The sequence below is a fragment of the Macrotis lagotis genome, chromosome 4 (assembly GCF_037893015.1).
Source record: "Macrotis lagotis isolate mMagLag1 chromosome 4, bilby.v1.9.chrom.fasta, whole genome shotgun sequence".
NCBI classification, from domain to species: domain Eukaryota; kingdom Metazoa; phylum Chordata; class Mammalia; order Peramelemorphia; family Peramelidae; genus Macrotis; species Macrotis lagotis.
The window spans coordinates 84,491,030-84,515,258 of record NC_133661.1 but is presented as its reverse complement, the minus strand read 5'-3'; the positions used below and the strand labels follow the sequence as shown (position 1 = coordinate 84,515,258).

The 24,229-nt window shown below is 35.7% G+C and overlaps 1 protein-coding gene across 1 annotated transcript in view; it reads right to left on the bottom strand.

Annotated features, from left to right (window-relative positions):
• Nucleotides 1-22,984, bottom strand: part of HTR7 (5-hydroxytryptamine receptor 7) — a 99,662-nt gene extending 76,678 nt beyond the window's left edge. The window contains exon 1 of the mRNA XM_074233396.1: nucleotides 22,413-22,984. Within this exon, the coding sequence (XP_074089497.1) occupies nucleotides 22,413-22,984 (572 nt within the window). The remainder of the gene's footprint in view (nucleotides 1-22,412) is intronic.
• Nucleotides 22,985-24,229: the final 1,245 nt, after the last annotated feature.

The following is a 24,229-nucleotide window of genomic DNA, read 5'->3' as shown; positions in this document are numbered from 1 at the left end:
ATAGATGATTGATAGATAGATAGATGATAGATAGATAGATAGATAGATAGATAGATAGATAGATAGGTGATAGTAAGTATATGGAAGACATTCGGAGAAGGGAAAATTTTAGCCTGGGTTAAGGGGGAGGGATAAGAAAAGAATGTCAACAGTTTCCTAAATAAGTTTAAATATGAATTGAGTATTAACTGAGTCCCAGGAAAATATAGGTGAAAATGAAGAGAAAGAACCTCATAGGCAGGGGAGATGGCTGTCTGAAAGAGTTCAGAGATGAGGGATGAAGTATCGTGTTTGAGGAAATGAAAGTAAGCTAACTCTGCTGACTCATAAAATAGAGGGAAGGGGCAGAGGGTGTATAAAGCCTAAGAAGACTGGAAAATTAAGGAGTTATATTAAACAGACTTCTGGGGACAGAGTCAACAGAGTGATCTCTCCCAATATTCCCTTCAAAAATCTTTAAAACTATGTTTAAATCAAATTTTGTAGTGGCAGAGTCAACAAAAGGACAGAGTGAGCCATTTTTCTAGCCCAAGATAGGAAGTTGGAGAGAGAAATTTGTGATAGAGGTGTAATTTGCCCCAGAAGCCCACATGGATAAAACACCAGATGATAGGTTGGAGATAAAAGGAGCTGCAGCAGCTTCTAGAGTTCTTAAACCAGAAATGGTAAGGGGACCTACCAATTGTTTGGAAAGAAATCACAGGGTAATGGTGAGCTAGCATTAGCCACAGGACCAGATACTGTTTGGTAGCTCCTAGCTGGCACAGTGGATAGAGCACCAGCCCTGGAGTCAGGAGGATCTGGCATCAGACATTTAATAATTGCCTAGCTATGTGACCTTGGGCAAGTAACTTAAACCCCATTACCCTAAATAAATTTAAAAAAAAATTTAAGACTGAGAGCCCTAAAGAGCAACTGTTTGGTAGTTCCATTGCTTATACCCTCTTCTGGGTCATAATTCAAAAATGAAGATGAGCACTTTTGGTCAAGAAAAAGTAGAAAATCTAAGAGGCAGCATTACTTCTCTCCCCCAAGGGATCAGGGACATTGAAGAAAAGCATCATTTCCAATTCCAAGAGAGAAGGAACACTAAGGAATAATATATATTACAATTCCAAGGGGATGGGGGTAAGGACCTGAGTAACACTATGAGAGACCTGGACCACACCATCTTAGAAGCACTGAAAACTTCCAAACCCCCCCAAAACCAACTATGAATAAAGCAGTGTGAAAAATATGAAATCTTGAGACAAAGCCTCTCAACATCTCCCCTTATGCTAAGAAGAGAAGACAGCATTAAAATAAAATTCCAAATGAAGAAATAGACAAACCACCACAGCAAAAAAGACCTGAACATAAAAATCTCCAATGTTGTCGGAGAAGATCAAAACCCAGAATAGGACAATGAAGTCAAAACAGCAACAAGCACAATCTCAAAGAAAAATATCAGTTGGATACAAGTTTAAAAAGAATTCCTAGAAAAACCAAAAAGAATTATTTTTTGAAATCAGAGTGGAAGGAAAAAATAGGTTAAAATGAAAGCAAAGGAAGAAAATTATGAAAAGGCAATTAACAGCTTGGTAAAAGAAGAAAAAGTCTTTTTTAAAAGACCTTAAAAAACCAGAACCAAACAAGTGGTGAAAAGATGTACAAATACTCACTGAAGAAAATAATTCCTTAAAAATTAGAATTAAGTGAGTAGAAGCTAATGACATTATGAGACATCAAAAAATTTTAAAAGTTACAAAAAAATTAAAACAGAAGAAAATGTGAAACATTGGGAAAACAACTGACTTGAAAAATAAATTGAGAGATAATTTAAGAAGAATAAAATTCCTAAAAGTCATGATCAAAGAAAGAGATGACATATTTCAAGAAACTATCAAGGAAAACTACTACAATATCCACAAACCAGAGAGTAAAATACAAAATTAAAGAATTCACCAAACATCACTTGAAAGAAATTCCAAAATGAAGACTCCAAGAAATATTATGGTCAAATTCTAGAGCTCCAGGGTCAAGAAAAAGCACTTCAAGCAACAGTATTCAAATAATTTGAATCACAGCATCACTCAAATAGCTTCCACCTTAAGGAAGTTGGAAAGCTTGAAATATGATGTTCTGGAAGGCAAAGAAGTTGGGAACATATCCAACAATAATCTATGCAGCAAACTTGAGTATAGTCCTTCAAGTAAAATATACATTTAATGAAATAGAGGACTTTTAAGCATTCCTGATGAAAAGGCAGGAGCTGAATAGAAAATATAACTTTAAAGACAAGATTTCATATAAGTATAAAAGGGTAAACATGAAAAGAAAATCATAAGGAACTCAATAAGATTTGCCATTCTTTTTTGAGAAAATTATACATGTACATCTAAGAATGTTATCATTACTAGGGTAGTTACTAGAAAGATAATACATAGAAAGAGTGCAGAAAAAGATCTATTGTGTTGGAATGATGGAAAAAATGCTTAGATGAAAAAGAAGGGTAAAGGAAGGTGAAGAAACAGAAAATTATCTAACATAAAAGAGGCATTCAAGAAAGAGTTATTACTGGGCAAGCCACTTAACCCCATTTGCCTTACAAAAAAAAAAAAAGAAAGAAAGAGTTATTACAATGGAAGGGAAAATGGGAGAGAGGGTGTCAGTGCTTTAATCTCATTCAAATCTAAATTAGTTAGAATAGGAAAAAATATCTACCAATTCAATTGGTAATAGAAATCTGTATTAACCAACAGGGAAGTATATTTTCTCTCTCAAGAAAATATAGTAGATGGGAGGGCAGATAAAAGAAGGTAATGGTCAGAAACGAAATAGATTTTAGAGAAGGGACAGGATAAAAAGATAGAAGCAAAAAGAGAACAAAAGATGATGGAGGGAAATGCAATTAGTGATCATAACTAGAAATGGCAATGGAAATGGAATGAGCTCATCTATAAAATGGAAGCAAATAGCAAGATGGATTAGAAACTAGAATCTAACAATATGTTGTACAGAAGAAACATACTTGAAATAGAGAGACACATACAATTAAAATATGGAGCTGAAGAATCTATTATGCTTCAACTGAAGTAAAAAAGGCAGGGATAGCAATCATGATATCAGATGAAGCAGGAGCAAAATGATCTAATTAAAAGGGATAAGCAGGAAAACTACATCTTGCTAAAAAGGAACCATAGACAATGAAATAATATCAATGCTACACACACACACACACACACACACACACACACACGCACGCACACACACACACATATATATATATATATATATATATATATATATATATATATATATATACACACCAAATGGCATAGCATCCAATTGCTTAAAAGGAAAAGTTAAATGAACTACAGGAGAAAATATACAATAAAACTATGTTAGTAAGAAACCTCAACTTTCTCCCCTCAGAGCTAGATAAATCTATGAAGTAAAAAAGAAAGAAATCAAAGAGCTGAATAAAATTTTAGAAGTTATATTGGGGCAGCTAAGTGGTGCAGTGTATAGAACACAGTCCTGGAGTCGGGAGAACCTGGGCTCAAATCTGGCCTCAGACACTTAATAATTACCTAGCTGTGTGACCATGGGCAAGTCACCTAACACTTGCAAAAAAAAGGAGGGAAAGTATATATACATACATACATACATACATATATATACATATATATATATATATATAAGCCCTCTTTAGGGGAAAATTTATATCTCTAAATGCATACACCAATAAAAAGAGAAAATAATTAAATCAATGAATTGAGAATGCAATGAAAAAACTAGGAAAAAGAACAAATGTAAAGTCCCCTATTTAGAACCAGTATGAAAATCCTGAAAATCAAAGGAAAATATTAATAAAATTGAAAGTTTAAAAAACAGATCTAATAAATAAAACTGAAAGCTGTTTATGGGCAAAATAATAAAAGACAAACTATTGATTAATTTAATTTTAAAAGAAGAAAATATAATCAGTAGTATCAAAAATAAAAATGACAAATGCATACGAATGAAGATGAAATTAAGCCAAATATTGAGTTACTTTGGCCAATTATATGTAATCAAAACTGATGATCTAAATGAAATAACAGAATATTTATAATGGATTAACACAAAAGGAAATAGACTGCTCAAGTAACATTGTCTTAGAAAAATGCATCAAGCAAGCCATCAACGAGTTATCAAAGAAAAAATTATTCAAGACCATGACCATTCACAAATGAATTCTACCAAGCATTTAAGGAACAATCACAATACTATATATGCTATTTGAAAAAATTGCTAAAGAAAGGGTCCTATGAAATTTTATGATACAAATATAGTTTTGATTCCTAAAGCAAGGATAGCAAAAGCAGAGAAAGAAAACCATAAAACAAATTCCTTAAAGAATATTGACATGCAAAAAGAAAAATTTAAATAAAATAACATCAAGGAGATTACAACAATATATCACAAGGATCCTAAACTTTGACCAGGTTGGATTTATACCAGGGATGTAGGGCTGATTAAATATTTGAAAAACTATCAATATAATTGGCCAAATTAATAATAATAACAATAACAATATAATTATATCAATAGATGCAGAAAAGTCTTTGGCAAAATACAACATTCATTTCCTTTAGAAAGCATAGGAATAAATGGAATCTTTCTTAAAATGATATCTAGGGGGCGGCTAGGTGGCATAGTGGATAAAGCACTGGCCCTGGAGTCAGGAGTACCTGGGTTCAAATCCGGTCTCAGACACTTAATAATTACCTAGCTGTGTGGCCTTGGGCAAGCTACTTAACCCCATTTGCCTTGCAAAAACCTAAAAAAAACAAAAATCAAAAAAAAATGATATCTAGCAACTATTTAATACCAAAAGCAAATATTAATTGTAATGAGGATAAACCTGAAGTCTTCCCAATAAGATCAGGACTGAAGTTAAGTTATCATAACTATTATTCATTATTGCACTAGAAATGCTAGCTGGGTAAGAAAAAGAAACTGAAGAAATAAAAATAAGTAATGAAATTAAACTGTCACTCTTTGATAGTATACTTAGAGAACTCTAGAGAATCAACTAAAAACTTGTTGAAATAATTAACAACTTCAGCAAATTTGCAGGATATAAAATAAACCACATAAATCATCAATTTATATATATATATGTATATATATATATATATATACATATATATATATATTGCTTACAAAACCTAGCAGGAATAGATAATAAGAAAAAAATCAATCAAAATACCTATAGACAATGTAAAATACTTGAGAATCTATTTGCCAAGAGAGAGGCAAATATTATATGAATATATATACATAATTTGATGACATAAAATTTTTACAGAAATAAAGAGAGATCTAAACAACTGAAGAAATATTAACTACTCATAGGTAGGCTAAGTGAATATAATAAAAATGGCAATTCCACCTAAGTTAATTTTCTTATTTGTGCTATATGAATCAAACTACCTAAGCATTATTGAGAAAAAATAGTAACAAAATTCATCTAGAAGAACAAAAGTTCAAGAATATCAGGAGATCATAAATAGAAAATGTAAAGCAAAGTGACCTAGAAATGTCAGATTTCAAACTATATTACAAAGTAGTAATCATGAAAACAATTTGGTGCTGCCTAAAAAATAGAGTGATGGATCAGAACAATACTTTAGGTACATAATACAAAGTAATAAATGACTACAGTAATCTAGAGTTTGTTAAACCCAAAGATTTAAGCTTTGGGGGTGAAAACTCAACATCTGACAAAAATTTCTGGGAAAACAAAAATAGTTTGACATAAATTAGACATAAACCAACATCTCACACTGTATATAAATAAGATAAAAATGAATAAATGATGCAGACATAAAGGGTGATATAATAAATAAATAACTTAGGAAAATATACCTGTTAGATCTATGGATTAGAAAAACATTTATGACCAAACAAGAGTAGAGAGGATTAAGAAAAGCAAAATAGATTATTTTGATTGCATAAAATTTTTAAACGCTCACACTAACAAAACCAATGCAGCCCAAATCAGAAGAAAAACAGGAGGGGGGGGGGGGGCTTCTAATTTCTCAAAGGACTTAAGTCCAATTTATAAAAATAAATATCATTCCTCATTTGATAGGATATGAACAGGCAGTTTTCAGAAGGAGAAATCAAAGCAATCTATTGTTACATAAAAAATGCTCTAATGACTACGAATTAGAAAAATGCATATTAAATGAGATACCACCTCACACTTATCAGATTGATTAACATAAAAAAAAGAAAAATAATGAATGCTGGAGGTACTGTGAAAAAATGGGACAATAATGCACTATTGGTAGAATTGTAAAGTGGTCCAATCATTTTGGAGATCAATTTTGGAACTACGTCCAAAGGGCTATAAAATTGTGCACAATTTTTTTACCCAGCAATAATACTAGAAGGTCTATATCCCAAAGAGATCAAAGGAAAAGGAAAAGACTTATTTGTACAAAAATATTTAAAGTACCTCTTTTTGTGCTGGCAAAGAATTAGAACTTGAAGGGATACCCAGTAATTAGAGAATAGATGAACAAGTTGTGGTATGTGATTATGATGTAATACTACTGTGATATAAGAAATGACTAGCAAGATAGTTTCAGGAAAACCTGGGAAAACTTATATGAACTTGTGCAAAATGAAGTGAGCAGAACCAGAAGAGCATTGGACATAGTTACAAGCTATTGAAAGAATGATCAACTGTGAGATATTTTGTTATTCTGATGAGGATGATGATCCAAGAAAATTCCCAAGGACTCATGACGGAAAAATGTTATCTACTTCCAGGAAGAAGTGATTAACTCTGATTTCATATCGAAGTATATTTATCTTTATTTTTTTATTTCTGTTTTCTTTTACAACATGGCTAATAGGGAAATTGCAAGACCTCACTTATACAATTAAAATCAAATTGCTAGACTTTTCAAGGAAAGGAGGGGGCAAGATTAGGACGAAAAAGAGAATTTGGAACTCAAAATTTTAGAAAAATGATTATTTAAAAAATTTACTTGCAATTGAGAAATATCTGATCAAATAAATAAAAATAATTAAATGGGGGAAAAGAAGTTAAAGAGCTTTAAATGTCAAACAGAGAGATTTATATTTGATCCTGGAAGAAATAGGGACTCAACCACCAGAACTCCCTAAGTAAGCATTAACATGATTAAAGTTACGTTTAGAAAAATTACCTTGACAGCAAAGTAAAAGAACTGGAACAGAGAGAGAGACTTGAGGCAGAGAGACTAATTAGAAGACTACTGCAATAGTCCAAGGAGAAATAATGCTAAGAGTAAAATGAAGTTTAATATAGAAAAAATGTAGTGTTATATTTGAGTTTCAAAATCAAGCTCACATATACACAATCAGAGAAGTTTGGCTAGAAAGCAATTCATATGAAATGATTTGGGGGTTTTGTAAACTGGAAGTTCAATTTGAGTCAACAACTTGATATGGTAGTGAAAAAAGCAACAACAAAGCAAAGCAAAAATTCTAGCAACAACAATAAACATTTATTAAATATTTACTTTGTGCCAGGCCCTGGCCTATACAAAGATTTGGTCTTTGCCCTCACATTCCAATGGATCATTTTGGTGATACTCAACTGTTTTAAGAGAGAAATAGTGTTCAAAACAAAGTATTTTGTATTCCCATTCTATTTTGCCTTCATCAGACCATATCTTGTATTTCTGTGTTAAATTGTAGACATCATGTTTTTGTAAGGATATTGAGATGGTGGAACACATTAAAGTGAACAAAACAAAGATGCTAAGACAGATGACAAGGAGCTGTTGAAGGAACCAGGAATGTGTATCCTAGAGATGAAATGACATAGGAAGAACATGACATCTGTGTTCAAGTATTTGCACATGAAAAAGGATTAGTCTGATTTTGCTTGGTCCCAGTGGACAAAAATAAGACAAATAGATAGAAACAACAGAAAGTAATATTTTGTCTTAGAAAAGGATTAAAAAGAAGGCTTAACCAACAAAGTTGTCCAAAAGGGGAATGAACAGTTAACAGTCACCAATCACCATCACCACCTCACACTTTTATTCCCCTAGAAGGCTTCCAAGACACTTTTATTGAGGCATATTCTGCAAGTCCTCTTGTCTCCAAAAAGAAAATGGAGCTTAGGTTGACCCAGGTAGCTGTCCAGGATCACCCAGGAGTGAGATAGATGTTGAATGAGTACATAAAGAGAGGTGGTAGAAGATATCTCTCTAAACTAAGGCTCCTTCTAAACTAGCCAGATCTCTATGTTACTTCTGGGGATCTCTTGTAATGTGACAAACTATGTGGGGGTTGACCTTATCACCCCATCAAAGTGTTGATTGCTACTAAAATAAGAATGGGTCTCTGGGTTAGTGTTGGAATGGGAATGAAAGCAAGTTCTTGTCCAAACCATCCACCTATTTCCTTTCCTTCATCTCCCATCATAGATAGATAGATAGATCCAGAAATAAAAGACTCATCAATATACACAATGCATACATAATCCAGACATCCACTTGCTTCAGCAATCATTAAAAACCAAAGCAGGTATGCATATATCAAAATGTTGCACTATAAAACTATAAGACCACTATGTTATTCACTCTATCAACAACTTTATTTGTGAATCACCAATCATATTGCAAAATAAATATTAAATATATAATAAAATATAATTTATATAATAAATATTCTTCAATAGGAGAAGCAGCACAATGGAGAAGACAGACTACTACTCTTACAGTCAGAAAGATCAAATTTCAAATCTTACCTCATACACTTTTCAGCTATCTGATTACAGTAATGTAATTTCTGAAATTCATGCTAAAACAACATTATAATTAAGTTGAGACATGGGTGGTGTAGAGTTCAAACATGGGGAAAATCAAAGGGATATTAAACTTTATAAATCACTTTCATATACACTCAGAATAGGAAAATCTCAAAACTGGAAGAGAATGCTGAAATCAACCAGTTCAACCATATCTGAGCAGGACTCTCTTCTTTAACCCTTTCAAACAAGAGATCATACTACACTCCTTTGGACTTGATCATCAAGCCCCAACAAACTTAGCATCCTGCAAAATTGCTCCAACCCCAAAACTCATACCTCATCAATGCCTGCTGCCCCTGGAGCCCATTTTTCCTCTACCTAAAAAAAAAAAATAGAGATGGAGAGCTCCTCCCAGAATCTCTATGTCAAAAAGGCTCTTAAGTCACCCATAACTTCATTTCCCCACCTGACTGAATTCTTCTGGATTTCTTCTTCATGTCCTTCCCTCACTTTACCCTTTCCTCTTTTCAGTTTCTTTTTCTGTATTTATCTTCCCTTATTACATTGCAAACACCTTGAGGTCAGAGATTCTTTTTTTAATTCCAGTATTTAACAGTTTCTGATACAATAGGGGTTTAATAAATATTTATTGATGGACTGAATGATCATACAGTTTCCTCTTGAAGACCTTCATTGATAAAGAATCTTATTTACCTGTAATGGATTATGATAAATTTTCCAATTATTTCTAAATAAGATATATGTACTTCTTTTCAGATGAGTATATTATGTTTAAGATTTTTAAAAATCAGTACAAACATCAAAGGAAAGAATACGGTAAAGTAGAAAGTGTACTTTCCTTGTCATCTAGAAACCAAGGTTTCAATTTCAGTCTTGCCACTTGCTAGCTATGTTATCTGAGTCAAATCATTTCCTCTCTCCTCAGCATTGTACCTTATGAAACAGAAATATCTATATCACTTGTTTTATTATTAGTAAAGTGCTTTGTAAACTATAAAACACTATAAAATTAGGGGTTACTATTACATATATACCTGCATGCACATATGTATTTATGTATAGACATATATATTACATACTATATATACCATGTGCTATGTATATAGTATGTAATATATATATATGCATATAATAACAAGCTATATAAGTGAGAGTGAACTATACACCTATTATATCCTAAGAAATGCAAAGGCAATAACAGAAATTTTTAAGAATTATTTTACCTCACCTAGTCTACTGTAATATTCTCTGATCAGGTCTTTGTATCTGCAAGCAGAATTCTCTCCTCTCTCCAGTTTATCTATTATACCACTGCTAAATTTATCTTCCATAAACATAGATCTTACTACATCATTTCTCTGTTCAAAACCTTTGAATGTTTGTTCCATCTACCCTTATCATTAAGCACTTTGATGACATTTCTCTCTTCTCAATATCATTTAGTAGTATCTGCATATCTCTCATAAATCTCTTTATTTAACTGTGAACTCCATGTGGACAAGAGTCATATATTTTCTTCCCCCAGCATCATAGACAGTGCTCCAACACATGGTAGGAATATAATAAAAATTTATTGTTGAAGTTGATTAATTTTATTCTATAAAGAACATCTCCTGAGTACATGGCACCAGAGCTTTCAGTCAAAAGCATTTGTTTTATTAGCATCCACCAATTTTTACACACCCACAATATGAACTGTATGCATTTATTCCTACATTTCCTAAATCAAATATTTCTGTTGCCAAATATTTTTATTCATTGAAAATTATAACAAATGAGTGGTTTGGGGCTTATTACTTGATTTCCCCTCTATTTTCCTCCTGCACCATAGCACTGATGATGACAGAAAGTCAATCCCTAGTGCTAAACTACTAAGAATTTAGGCAACAAAACACATCGTTATCACCATTGCTCTACATATCTGTATAACACTGGTGAATGACTCATAGGGCAGTCAAAGATTGATGGAATTATCCCATAAATGTTATCCATTTCTCTTGGCTCTGATTCTACATCTCTCCAATCTCTTGAATCTCATTCTGCTTCCCAAGTAAACTTTTCTCCTGCAGTGCTAGGATATAAGTAGGAAGGGGGTCAGAGAAGTCTAGGGGGTCAGGCCTGACAGAAGGCTGGGCATATATCTTGAGCCAACAAAACCAAAAATGAAGGTAGTAGTCAAGAGCAAGTCAAGAGCTGGAGATCTACAAAGTTAAGAAAATGTCTCAGGCGAGCAATGAATCAGACATCAAGCCAAGGATCTAGGAAATGAGAAGTCAAAGCAGAAGAATGGCCATAAATTAGCCAGTTTTTCCAAAATACAGAATTTTTTTATGTTTTTTTTTGCAAGGCAAATGGGGTTAAATGGCTTGCCCAAGGTCACACAGCTAGGTAATTATTAAGTGTCTGAAGCCAGATTTAAACTTAGGTACCCCTGACTCCTGGGCCAGTGCTCTATCCACTGTGCAACCTAGCCACCCCCAAAATACAGAATTTTTAAAGATGGAAATAAATTTAGAAAACATCTAATTTAGCTCCTTCATTTTCTAGATAAGAAAATTAGAGCCTAGAGATAGCAAAAGACTCTTCCAAGATAAGAGTGAGTACATGATAATGAGGGTTTCCTAGTCTAGTACTTTTTCACCAGTGGTTTCCAACTTGTTTTAATATAAAGACTTACATTTAACAACATAGAACTTCATGTGAAAGTTGAAGCTTTAGTCTTCATTAATTGAAAAAATACTAATGACAAAAAGCTACTATGAATTCAGTAACACATTAAAATGAATCTGTATTGTGTTAATCTCACCAGTATCACATTTTCGTTCTAGATTTGTGATACCATAAATGGGAAGAGGTGAAGAACTCCTACTCTAGAAATTCCCTGGACCAATGTAAATCAGCACGTCTGTCATTTACAGCTTTGAGAGAGGTTTGGGCACTAATGGATTAAAGTGAATTGACCATAGACATATAACTAATATATTCAAGAGTCAGGACCTGAATTCACATCTTCTTGACTCTAGAATTGACCCTGTATCCATTTTGCCTTGTTGCCAGGAGCATCCATATACATTTGGAAGATACAAATGCATGTATATTCAAATCAATATTTATTCAGTCCAGAAGAGATATGTTTGTTTGTTTATTACACCAAGTCACATTCTGTATTTTACTGGAACTAAATAAAGGTTGGAATGACAATGCCTAATGTATATCTGAAACCATAACCCTCTTGCAATAATTCTATGGACACCAGGAATGATTGCAGTTTTGTAGCCATCAGGTTAAGAAACATCACACGTTATATTACATCTCTTTTAGTGTTGTTTAAAAGTTGGTACAAAACTAATGGATGTACAACAAATGTACAACATTAGTTTAATGTTAGTTTATATAGCTTCAGAAAGAGACGAACTAGAATGCAAGAAGAATTAGAAAGGCAAATTCCATTTAAAATTACTGCAGACTGTAAAAGCACATAGGAACTATATGAATGCAATTACAAAACACTTCACACAAATAAAGATAGCTCTAAATAACTGTAGATATATTCATTGTTCATGGATGGGTTTAGTCAATGTAATAAAAATGACAATACTGTCTAAATTAATTTACTTATTCAATGCCATACCAATCAAATTTCCAAAGAGTGCTTTACAGATCTAGAAAAAATATTAGCAAAACAAATCTGGAACAATAAAAGGTTAAGACTTTCAATGATTTCAAAAAAAGGGACCTTTCAGTATCAGATGTTAAACTATATTACAAAGCTATAACTAGTCAAACAATTTGCTCCTGATTCATACAATAGATGTGGTACACAATAGACAGAAGCAAATGAGCATAATAGCCTAGTATTTGATAACGACAAACAGCCCAACTTTTAGATCAAGAATCAGTATTCTACAAAAACTGCTAGAAAAATTGTAAAGTAATCTGGTAGAAACTAGGCATAGACCAATAACTCATACTGTATAAGAAGATAAAGTCAAAATGGGTACATGATAGAAACATAAGAGGTGATATCTTAAGCAAACTGAGGGAATGAAAGAAAATATCTATCAGATCTATGACTAGGGGAAGAGTTCATAACCAGAAAAAGAAATAGAGAAGCTTATAAGAGGTAAAATGGACCATTTTGGTTACATAAAATTAAAAAGTTTTCACATAAACAAAACCAATGAAACCAAAATTAGTAGTAAAGCAAGGAAATGAGAGACAAAATTTTATAGCAAGTTTCTCTGATAAAGATCTAATTGCTCAAATAGAGAATTGAGTTGAATTTATAAAAATGGGAGCCATTCCCCAATTGATAATCAAAGAATATGAACAAGTGGTTTTCAGATAAAGAAATTAAAACCATAGCCATCATTTGAAAAATGTTCTAAATCACTAATAATTGAAGAAATGTACATTAAACCAAATTTGAGGTACCACTTCATACCCATAAGACTGCCTAAAATGAAAGAAAAGGAAAATGATAAATGCTGAAGGCATGTTGGTGGAACTGTTAACTGATCCAACCATTCTGAAGTTCAGTTTGGAACTATTCCCAAAGAAATATTAAACTAAGCAACTATCTGACTAAGCAATACTACTACAAAGTATGAACTCTAAGGAGATCAAAGAAAAAGAAAAAGAAGCCCTACATATAAGAATATTTATAGTAAGTTTTTCTAAAAATTTGAAAAATGAGGACATACCCATTACTTGGATAATGGCAAATCAAATTATGGTATGTAAATGGAATAGAATACTATTGTGCTATTAGAACTGATAAAGGGTATGGCTTTAGATAAACCTGGGAAGACTTATATGAACTGATTCAAAGTGAAGGGAGTACGACCAGGAGTAAAATTTATAGAGTAACAGAAATATTACAAAAATAATCAACTGTGAAAGAATCCATTCCATATAATGATCCACCACAATCATAAAGGAATCATGATGCAAAATACTATTCACCTCCAGAAAGAGAATGGATGGACTCATAGTACAAAATCAAACACATTTTTCTTTTTTCTTTTTCTTTTTCCCCTCAGAACATGACTAATGCAGAAATATATAGTATGACTTTATATATACATATATATAATATGTATATTATATATAATATGTATATTATATATATTATGTATATTATATAATGGGTATCATACTTCTTGCTTTTTCAATGGGTAAGGGAGGGGATGAAGCAGGGAGAGAAATTAATTTTTTAGTTAAAAAAACTAGAGCTTTGAAGTTATCTTTTTCCTAGTGCCCAATAGGTCACCAAATTTTGCCAAATCCTCCTCTCTAACATTTCTTGCATTATTTCCACTCTACTTTTAAAGTCACCACTCTGAATTAGGACTTTATCAATTTATGGGTTACTGCAAAAGCCTCCAAGTTAATGTTCTTGCCTCAAATTTCCAATTTCTAATCCATCCTACATACACAGTTTAGAGACATTTTTTCCCTCACAAAGATTGGTTCATCATGTCATTCCTCTATTCAAATATCTGATTTCTTTTTATAATCTAAACTCCTCAGTCTAGAAGATACTTCATCAATATATTTTCCACTCTTCTCTTTTTACAGCCCCATAGAGTTCAACAGTTGCCTGCTCTAGTCAACAGTTGCCTGCTTCTCCTACTTTTATCAGGTTAGCCAAATAAATTCTAATGTTGTAATTCTAATGTTGAACTAAGTGCTGGGGGAGGAAGGGAAGAAAGGGACTTAAGACACTAGAAGATACAGACCTTGTCCTCAAAGAGCTTAGAATATGAAATGAGACATACATACATAAATAGTTTAAATGTGAAACTGAAGAAAATTGTGGAAGATAATGCAATTGGTGGTATAAATTAATAAGTGCTTTGTTGTTCAGTTTTGTCCACCTCTAAATAAATCTACTTGGGTTTTCTTGACAAAAGTACTAGAGCGGTTTGCCAGTTCCTTCTCCAGTTCATTTTACAGATGAGGAAAAAGAGGCAAATAGGGTGAAGTGACCTGCCAGAGATCACAAAACTAATAAATGTCTGAGGTCATATTTGAACTCAGAAACATGACTTCCTGACTCCAAGCCCAGCACATTGTATGGCACCACCTAGCAGTCCCACATAAATAGATAAGAGAGGAAGAGAGAGTGCTCCTTTACAGAAGGATGGATCAACTAGGATCTGCTGTTATTTTTGTTGTTTGTCCTACATTGTCTAAGATCTAGACTTTAGAAATGTAATTCAATGACATGCAAATGAATTAAGAGAGAATTGAGAGAGAAAGGGCTGTGCAAAGTCATTGCCTCATTCTCTCCCAAAGAGCTATCTAGATCCAGTGGCCAAAAGGATCAGAATGACTGAAGATGGCCCTGGATTCAGTGGGAGACTAAGTCAGAGAATGGCCTCTTTCTACATTAGTCTAAAAGAAAAAAAAAAAAAACAAAGATAGTTAAATAGGAAAAAAAAATCAGTCTGGGAGGGGAAGACCCTCAGGGACTCAGGACAAAACAAGCAATAACTTTTTACATCCCATTCCCTCTGAGTCAATTAGGACCCAAACAATGTTGCTCACCAAGCAATGAAGGTCAAGTGATTTCTTTAAGGCTTGGTCCTTAAGAAAGAAATCTAGCTAACCCCAAGATATCTTGTGAGCATTCAACAGTCAAAAAGGAAGGGAAAGAAGAGAAGAAAGAATGAGAGAGAGAGAGAGAGAGAGAGAGAGAGAGAGAGGAAGTGAAAGAAACTGGCTCATTCCAGTAACAATAACAATAGCTAGGATCTGAGTTGGGTTTTGAAGGATGGTTAAAATTCAAACAAGAATGGCATTCCAGGGTTAGGAAATAAAGGACAAAATGAGTAAAATTATCTGTAATCTCTCTTCCAATTCTAAATCAATGATTCTAGGAAAGTTGGGAGCAAATTCACTGAAGTAAGACTGTACATGGGTGTTTGTTCGGAGAGAGGGAGTGAACCAATTTGACTAAAGCAGAGTGCTATGGAGATGTAGTGTGAATAAAGCTCAAATGGTAGATTAGGGCCAGACTGTCCTTAAATGCCAGCCTAATGAGTCTGTGCTTTTTCTTGTAGGCAATGGAAAACCTCTGAAGGTTTTTGAAGGGTTGAAGGATGATTCAAAGTGGTTGTTTAGGAGAAATCTGGCAACACTATTCAGAGTAGATTAAAAGAAAAAACTGAAATTAGAGTCAGAAGATCAGCTATTTAACTATGACAATTGTCCAGACTATGGCAATTTAGAACCAGAAAGGAAGCTAAGTGGCAAAGTAGTTAGTGTCAGGCCTAGAGTTAGGAAGGCTTATCTTTGTGAATTCAAATCTAGCCTCAGATACTTGCTAGATGTGTGATCCTGAGCAAGACACTTGTTTGTCTCAGTTCCCTAATCTGTCAAATGGGCTTTGCTAAGAAAACCCCAAATGAACTAGAAAAAAAAATTTCAAAGTATGAAGTGAAATAAAATTTTAAAAATCTCATACCTTTCTTTGTGCTACTCTTCCCATCTAGAAGGTTTTCCCCTTTTCGGCCTGATCCAGCATTTTGTCTGAACTTCTCTTACATACTTGTTAGTCCTTATTTTAAATTAGATTTGTCTCAGTAACAGAAATTGGTCAAAAATAAAAGGGAATTTATGAATCCACACCCTTTTAGAGGTAATCTAGAAAAAACTAGGCATGAGATCTACCACTTATCTACTTTGAAACATTGGATCCACTGCACAGATAATTTTGGAGAAAAGAATGTTTTATAAGAATTATTGTTTAGTGATATATCAATTTGTTCTCATCATTAAATCCAATGTGGCAGAAAGAAAAGTATGCTTCCTTGAGAGATCTTAGATCTAGTCTTAACTCTAAAATGAACTAAGCAAATGAAGAAGTAAATGACTCTATGGCTTCAGTTTCTCCCAATAAACTAAAGCTTCTGGACTAGGTATGAAAGCCTTAATTCCTTGGGCCTCGGTTCCCCATTCATCAAATAATAGAATCAGACTAGATAATTGCAACTCTAAGACTGATTCTGTGACTCAGTCATTAAAAGATCTAAAGATCTAGGCCAGTATTTCCAAAAATCATGGAAAGATTTGCATATAATGATGTGGAATGAAATGAGCAAAACCAGAACATTATACATACTAACAACATCATGGGGTGATGATCAACCATGATAGACTTATGAAAGAAAACACCATCCATATCCAGAGAAGGAACTGTAGAGTTTAATGAAGGTCAAAGTTTAATATCTTCAATTTTTAAAAGTTGTCTTATGTATTATATCATTTTTTCTCTCTAATGTTTTCTTCCATTTAGATTTGATTCTTCTTTCACAATATGATCAGTATGGACCTATTGGTTAGCATGGTTTTAAATGTAGAAACAAAATCAGATTGATTTCTGTCGGGGGGAGGGAAGGAAAGGAAGGAAAAAAATGTAAAACTCAAAACCTTGCAAAAAAATTATTGGTAAAAACTACTGTTGCATTTATATGGAAAAACAATTAAATAAAATATTTTTTAAAAGATCTAGACTAGAAGTGACAAGTTCAAATAGAAAAGGTTCCCTACTGGATACATCTTGATTTAGAAAACCTCAGATCTGTATTGTATTTTTATTTATTTTGTTAAAAATTTCTCAGTTACATTTTTTTATCTATTTCAGGCTACATGCTAGTTCTGGCTAAGTTTGACACTTCTGATCTGAAGGAATTTGAATTAGCTATAATCCCAATTTATGACCTGAGCATACCACTGGGTTAACTTATTCTACCCACCAAGTCTCATTTTCCTTCTGTATAAAAGAAGGGGCCTGGACTAAATGAATGACCTCCAAATTCCTATCTAGCTTTAAATCTATTAATATTGTCATCATATTCCTGATAATGTAACAGAAACCAAATAATAATAGATGCATTTAAAGCCCTGTGGGGCTGATAGTAGTAGCAGCATCTCATATATCTATTTGTGATACCTCAGTGTTCCCAAATCCCTTCTATTACAGTTACTTTTAGATAGATAATGCCAGAGTTATCACTCCCATTTTTCAGATAGGGTGTCTGAAGCCCAAAGAGATATTTTAATAATTTCACAAAGAATTAAAAATGATATCAAGTCGCACAGTAAGTAAAAAAATAGTTTGGACTCACATCCAGGCATCGAAAGTCTAAATACAAAGATCGTTCATCGGCATCCTAGTTACCTGTTGATTCTGTAACAAGTTTTCTTTTGCTCACTCTTCTCAAGAATCTAACCTGTAATGCTGCTTTAAATAAGTTTTTCAGTTTCTCTAAAAATGTGTGTGCTAGCTGAAAATTCATTTTGAAGTGTATATGGAAAGTTATATTGAAAAAGGAAGGCTGACTCAGGGAGCTAGATAGAAAGACTGCTCACTGCACAGTAGAGCACAATAGGACAGTGGCCAGAAACACCAAAAATTCAAAATAACAATCCAAGTGAATGACTCATAACACCTGGATTCCACGGAAACCCAGAGAGTGTAAGGCATCAGCTCAAGTCCATTACCACATGAAACTGCATATTGCAAAGGTCAAGACAGCTTTTCCAAACTAGTTAGACAATGAAAATACATTGAATGCTGGAAAATGGGAAGAGGAGGGGTGGTAGTATTCCATCTCTGGGTTATCCACCTATGCAGATTAATAATTAATCTGTAATTAATAGTCTTAGAGGATTTCCTGGAGGCCTGGAAATGTTAACTCACTTGTCCATTGTCATCTAACAAACACTAATCAAAGGGAGAACTCAATGGACTCTTGAGTAGGTTCTCTACCACTCATTACCCAACTGTGCCTCAAAGACATATAGGCACTGCTTATGAATCTGGAAATTATTTGTTCCAGATAAAACTACACTAATCAGGTTCTTTTGCTAATCTTATTTCTATTATCAAAATGCATCTAGAAAAATAGCAGGAAATATTTTCAATATGCTCTGTTTAGAATAAGAAGTTCCATTTGAAGGGAGATGGTTTTCTGCCCAGAGGGCAAGGGTTCATATGTGTGTCATGGACACCTTTGACAATCTGATGGACCTCTATGGATCCCTTCTCAGAAAAAAAATGTTTTTTAAAAGCATAAAACAAAATATGTAGGCTTGCAAAACAAATTAATTATATTGAAATATACCTATCAAAAATATAGGTGAAAGAAAAGAAAGTTCACAGACACCAAGTTAAGGACTCCACACACAAACACTACACACATCCTTCTCTAAGGTCTTTATCTAATCAATGGTATATCAAGCTGGCCAGAGTCTAGAATCGGTTGTAAGAGAGATCTAGGTGTAGAGGGAAACTAAGTGGAAAACAGAATTTGGGGGGCTTATTTCCTCTTAAATATTTGAGTAATATTCCCAGAAAGATTGTGGTCTTTTAAAAAGTATCTTTGAATTTCTTAGAATATCTGCTTGTAGGATAGAGAATGCTTTAAGATCTGACATTTACATAATGTTTTCAAGTTTGCCGAGCAGGCTTTCCACACATTACTTTATTTGATCCTTATAAAAGCACTGTGAGGTAAGTATAAAGGCATTATTATCTCCATTTTACAGGAGAGGAAACTGAAATTTGGAGAGGTTGTGGCTGGTCCATGATTATACAACCTGGGAGAATCAAGACCAAGATTCAAACCCAGGGCTCATCTGATTCCAAGCTCTGCTACTAAATATATTCTATCTATAATTACATTACAGATAGAATATATGATACTTTTATATGTACTTACGTTAATCAATACACATACATAATGAGAATTATCTTCTGTCTGTTCTCACTTGAGTTCTGTTGTTTAGGCCAGAAGCCCTTAGAGACTCAGGTATAAAAGGCACAAAAAAAGAAGACAGGGAGGATTACAAGGCTATTCATCCATGAATTTGAAAGGAAAGTGGCAGCTTCATTATCTCTGCATTACAGCACACTGTTTAAATGATGTATTTTCCTCAAAATTCTATTTTATAGATCATTTCCTATCAACTGCCATTTTTCTAAGAGGTAGGAGACAGTAACCTTTGAAAAATACTCTTTTTAGAAATAATTCATCTCAAAGGAGAAACAAGAAAAAAGAGGAGCATTTCCCATTTTTCACCCAGCACAGTCCAAGAAAATAAGTAGTTTGAGTCTTCTGATTTCATCAATCTCTCAGGCTCAACTAAAGTCAAAATCCTCAGATTCAAAAAGGGTAGCCAACAATTTTTAGTCAAAAAATTCCCATTGAAAAGGTTGCCTTAGGGGTGGCTAGGTGGCACAGTGGATAAAGCACCAGCCCTGGAGTCAGGAGTACCTGGGTTCAAATCTGGCCTCAGACACTTAATAATTACCTAGCTGTGTGGCCTTGGGCAAGCCACTAAACCTCGTTTGCCTTGAAAAAACCTAAAAAGAAAAAAAAAAGAAAAGGCTGCCTCCCATCTGTGGGGTGACAGCTCATCTCTCTTTGGAGTATCAGTTTGTGAACGTAAAATAGCTCATGCCATGAATAGAAGAACAAGAATTCAGATGCCCAATAATACAAGAATATCAGAGGGATCTGCTAAGGAGAGCCAACCTTCTCTCTGACTACATTCTTGTTAATACTAAAAGTTACACCTGCATATTGAGTAAAGAATATCTTTGGTTAGAGTAGCTCTCTGAGGGTGCTCCGAACACAAACTGGATGTGCCAAGAGAAGAAAAAATAGTGTTACATACTGCTGTATATACATAATGGGATGAGTGAATAGCTTTTTACCAATTATGTAATGAAAAAAGATTACAAGCACAGCATTTACAGGATGAATTTTTTTTCATCTGATTTACGTCAATTACCTTTAAGGGAACTCAGTCTTATAGATAATTCTTTTAGCTAGCACAGTTTTCAAGCTACTACCCTTAGAATTCATTTATATCTTTTGGAGCAGCAGTCAATATCATATACTCATATGTGTCTTATAATTCTTAACTCTAGCAATTAAAAACTTTGCATTTCAAGTAAGGAGCTAAATTTCAGGTGTATGCAGTACTCTTAAAATAATTGCTTTTTTTCCTATCAGAAGCTTCTACTGCAATTATAAAATGACAGAGAGGGTTTGGTTTTTTTTTTAAATAAATCTAGTCCCTAACTACAGAATTCATTTTTTTTAACAATAAAAGATACTCTTTTCTATCTTTCTCCTTATTTGGTAATTATAAACCTTGGGCAAGCTTAAAATAACTAAAATGTGTCCAATATTATTCATAGAGAAGTATTTTTATTTTTCAAAACAGAAAAATGATTTATAGCATAAGATCCCCAAGGAGTTATAAGGGCATTTATTTATGTCTCAAATATTTATAGTTCTGAAAATGTAAAGGATTTACCAGATATAGGTAAAAATCAGTTCTCTTTCTTAAATAGCATTTAATGTTTAAGAAAAAATACTTTAAAAACACAAGATTAATTCACAGCAGTTATTTAAATTTATAAGCATTTATTAAGCCCTAGCAATGTACCAAACTGGACTAATAAAAGCAAAAGCATTTGTAAGAAAATTATATCTTGATGCTAAATTATTTGGGGGGTCACAAAAGGATCATCTTTCTCTCCTCATACCTCTCCTAGCACTTCTATTTTCATGTCATTAACTGATTTGTCTTACACTGTGTATGTGCCCTCATACGCATGCTATAAAGACTATATTGTAATTAGCTCTCCACTTCCCCCAAAGTCTAACGCAGGGCCTTGCACTTGGCCGGTCCTAAATAAATGTTGGAATCAATGAATGATTCCAGGACTCGATGTTCCCAAATTTAAAAATAATTCTAGATCCAAATGAATGTAGATCATAGAATCTTAGTAAATATAAAACTCAAAGATCAGAAGAACTGCTTACTCCACGCTGGAATGCAGCAACCCTAACAGATTATCATTCAATCTTTGCTTGAACATTTCCAGTGATGGGAAGCTCACTGCCAGTGATCACAAGGGAAATGACACTACAAGGCTCGAGCCAAGAAATTCTGTTTAACCAATGATGTAGTCATGAGTAGTCTTCTGCTTCTAGTGGGAAAACTTGCAGTACAGGAACCCAGTATTACCAATCACCACAGTGAGATGGAAGAATGTTATGCTAAATAAACAGTGATATTGATGCCAAAACCTCAGAAAGTTTTGCTTTTACTGTTTCCCAGATGACACCTCAGTGAGTAGATTGGTCCCTCATGATGGATAGATAATACAAAGGTTTAGGATTGCAGTATTTTCTTGACCTAATTTTAAAAAAAATAAACAAATCTTATTTAGTGACTTCTGTTTGTCAAATCACTGGGGAAAAAAAAGAATCCCTCTGGGGGGAATTGAAAGGACTCCTTTTGGGTTGGGGTGAAGAGAGGGAAGGAAAGAATGTGTGTGTGTGTGTGTGTGTTTGTGAGAGAGAGAGAGAGAGAGAGAGAGAGAGAGAGAGAGAGATGAGAATGAATGAGGAAAACCAAACTACCATACTTGTAGCTTAGTCTTTTTGAGGTCCAACATCTCAGCTCCTACGCTGCAGCCCGGCCAGATGCCGTCCCTCCACTGCGGACAGAGTCCTTCCACCTCGTGGCAGCTCCTGCCCGACGGGGCGGACGGGGTCCTTACTGTTCTCCCGCTTACCTGTCGATGCTGATCACACAGAGGGTCATGATGGAAGCGGTGCAGCACATGACGTCCATGGCGATGAAGACGTTGCAGAAGAAGTGTCCGAAGATCCACTTGCCTCCGATGAGGTCGGTGACGCTGACGAAGGGCATGACGGCCACGGCCACCGAGAGGTCGGCCAGGGCCAGCGACACGATCAGGTAGTTGGAGGGCTGCCGGAGCTTCTTGACAAAGCAGACGGAGATCACCACCAGGCAGTTGCCGGCGATGGTGAGCAGCGTGATGAGGGACAGGACGGCCCCGATCACAACTTTCTCGGTGTTGCCGTAGTTGATCTGCTCCCCGCAGCTCGAGTTGTTGCCGGAGAGGACCCCCGGCCCGGGGCTGGCCGTGGCCTCCTGGATCACCTGCAGCAGACGGGGCTCCCAGGAGCCGGAGATCATCCCGTCGCCCCCGCCGCCGCCGCCGCCGTCGGGGCTCAGGTCGCGAAGACCCTGGCCCACCTCCTGGAACAGGAAGGAGCGGAGGCTACTGTAGTAGCTCGGGTCCGAGAGCCCGCCGCCGCTGCTGTTGATGTCCATCACCATGTCGGTCCGCGCTCCCCATGGAGTCCTCCCCTCGCCCTGCGCTCCGGCGGCTGCGCGGGGGTCCTCACCTCGCCCCCTGCCCGCGGCCAGGCCCGGAGGCCGGCAGCCCGGCCATCCGCGGCGCGGGGCGGGGGGCAGCCCCTCGGGGGGCTCGGCTGGCGGCGCCGCGCTGGGTGACTGCGCCCCTAAAGATCCCGGCAGGGCTGGGAGCTCGGGGGAGCGGGCAGCTCCAGGAGCCGCCGCCGCCGCCTCTGCTGCCCAAGTGGCCGCCGAGCGAAGTTGCCGCGTCCCGTCCCGCCCCGCCCCTCTCTCCACCAGCCCCCCGCTCGCGGTCGCCTCGCTGCGCACCGGCCGCGCGTCTGCCCGCCCCCAGCAGCCCGCGGCCCCCGCCGCCGGCGCCCGGGAGGGAGCGTCTGGCCCAGGGAGGCCGGCCTTCCTCCCGCCCCACCGCCGCCCCGGCTCCTTCACGAGGGAGGACGGCACCGGTGGGACTCCCAGGGCTGGAGAAGCGGGCCAGGCAGCCTTTGGGGCAAGGCTGGAGCCATTGGCTAGGAAAGACCAACGCCGGCCAGCGTTCCCTGGGCTGGGGGTCCCGGCTGGAGGTGGGAGAGGGCAGGGAAGCAAGACTCGGATATGGACAACTCCCCCCACGGGAGCAAAACGACCAGAGCCCAAACTTGGCTGCATAAAGACAACGAAAAAGATTTATCTGTTGAATCTTGGTGGCCCTTTTCAGACAGAGAGGTTGGAAAGAAGAGGGGAAAAGGCCCACATGCGGATATGAGAGGAGAGAAATTTTTAAAAGGGGGGGAAAAAACCCGAGAGAGCAGGATCTATTTTCTTTTTCATTTATTTATTTCATCTTGATGGTTTGTGACATATAGTCCCTTACATCCACCTGTAAAATGTAAGCACTTTGAGGGCAAGTCTGTGTCCTTTTAAAAAATAATATTTTAAGTTTAATTAAATTTTTAAATATTTCTTACTATTTTGACTGTTTTGAGCAAATTACCTCTGCCCCCCCAGACTTGTTTCCCTGCAAAGTGTGAGCATACAACTGGGTTATCTTCAGTGCCTCCTGACTTCAAATCGTAAGATTCTATGCATCAAATGGAAGGGCAGGGAATTTCAGAAGTGTAGTTTCAGCTGCACTTTTTGCTTTGGATTGTTATGTGATAGGTTTTTGGTTTTTTGGCTTTTTTGGCTTTTTGTCCTTCCTTCTTGAAGAACAAGACATCAGAGTGG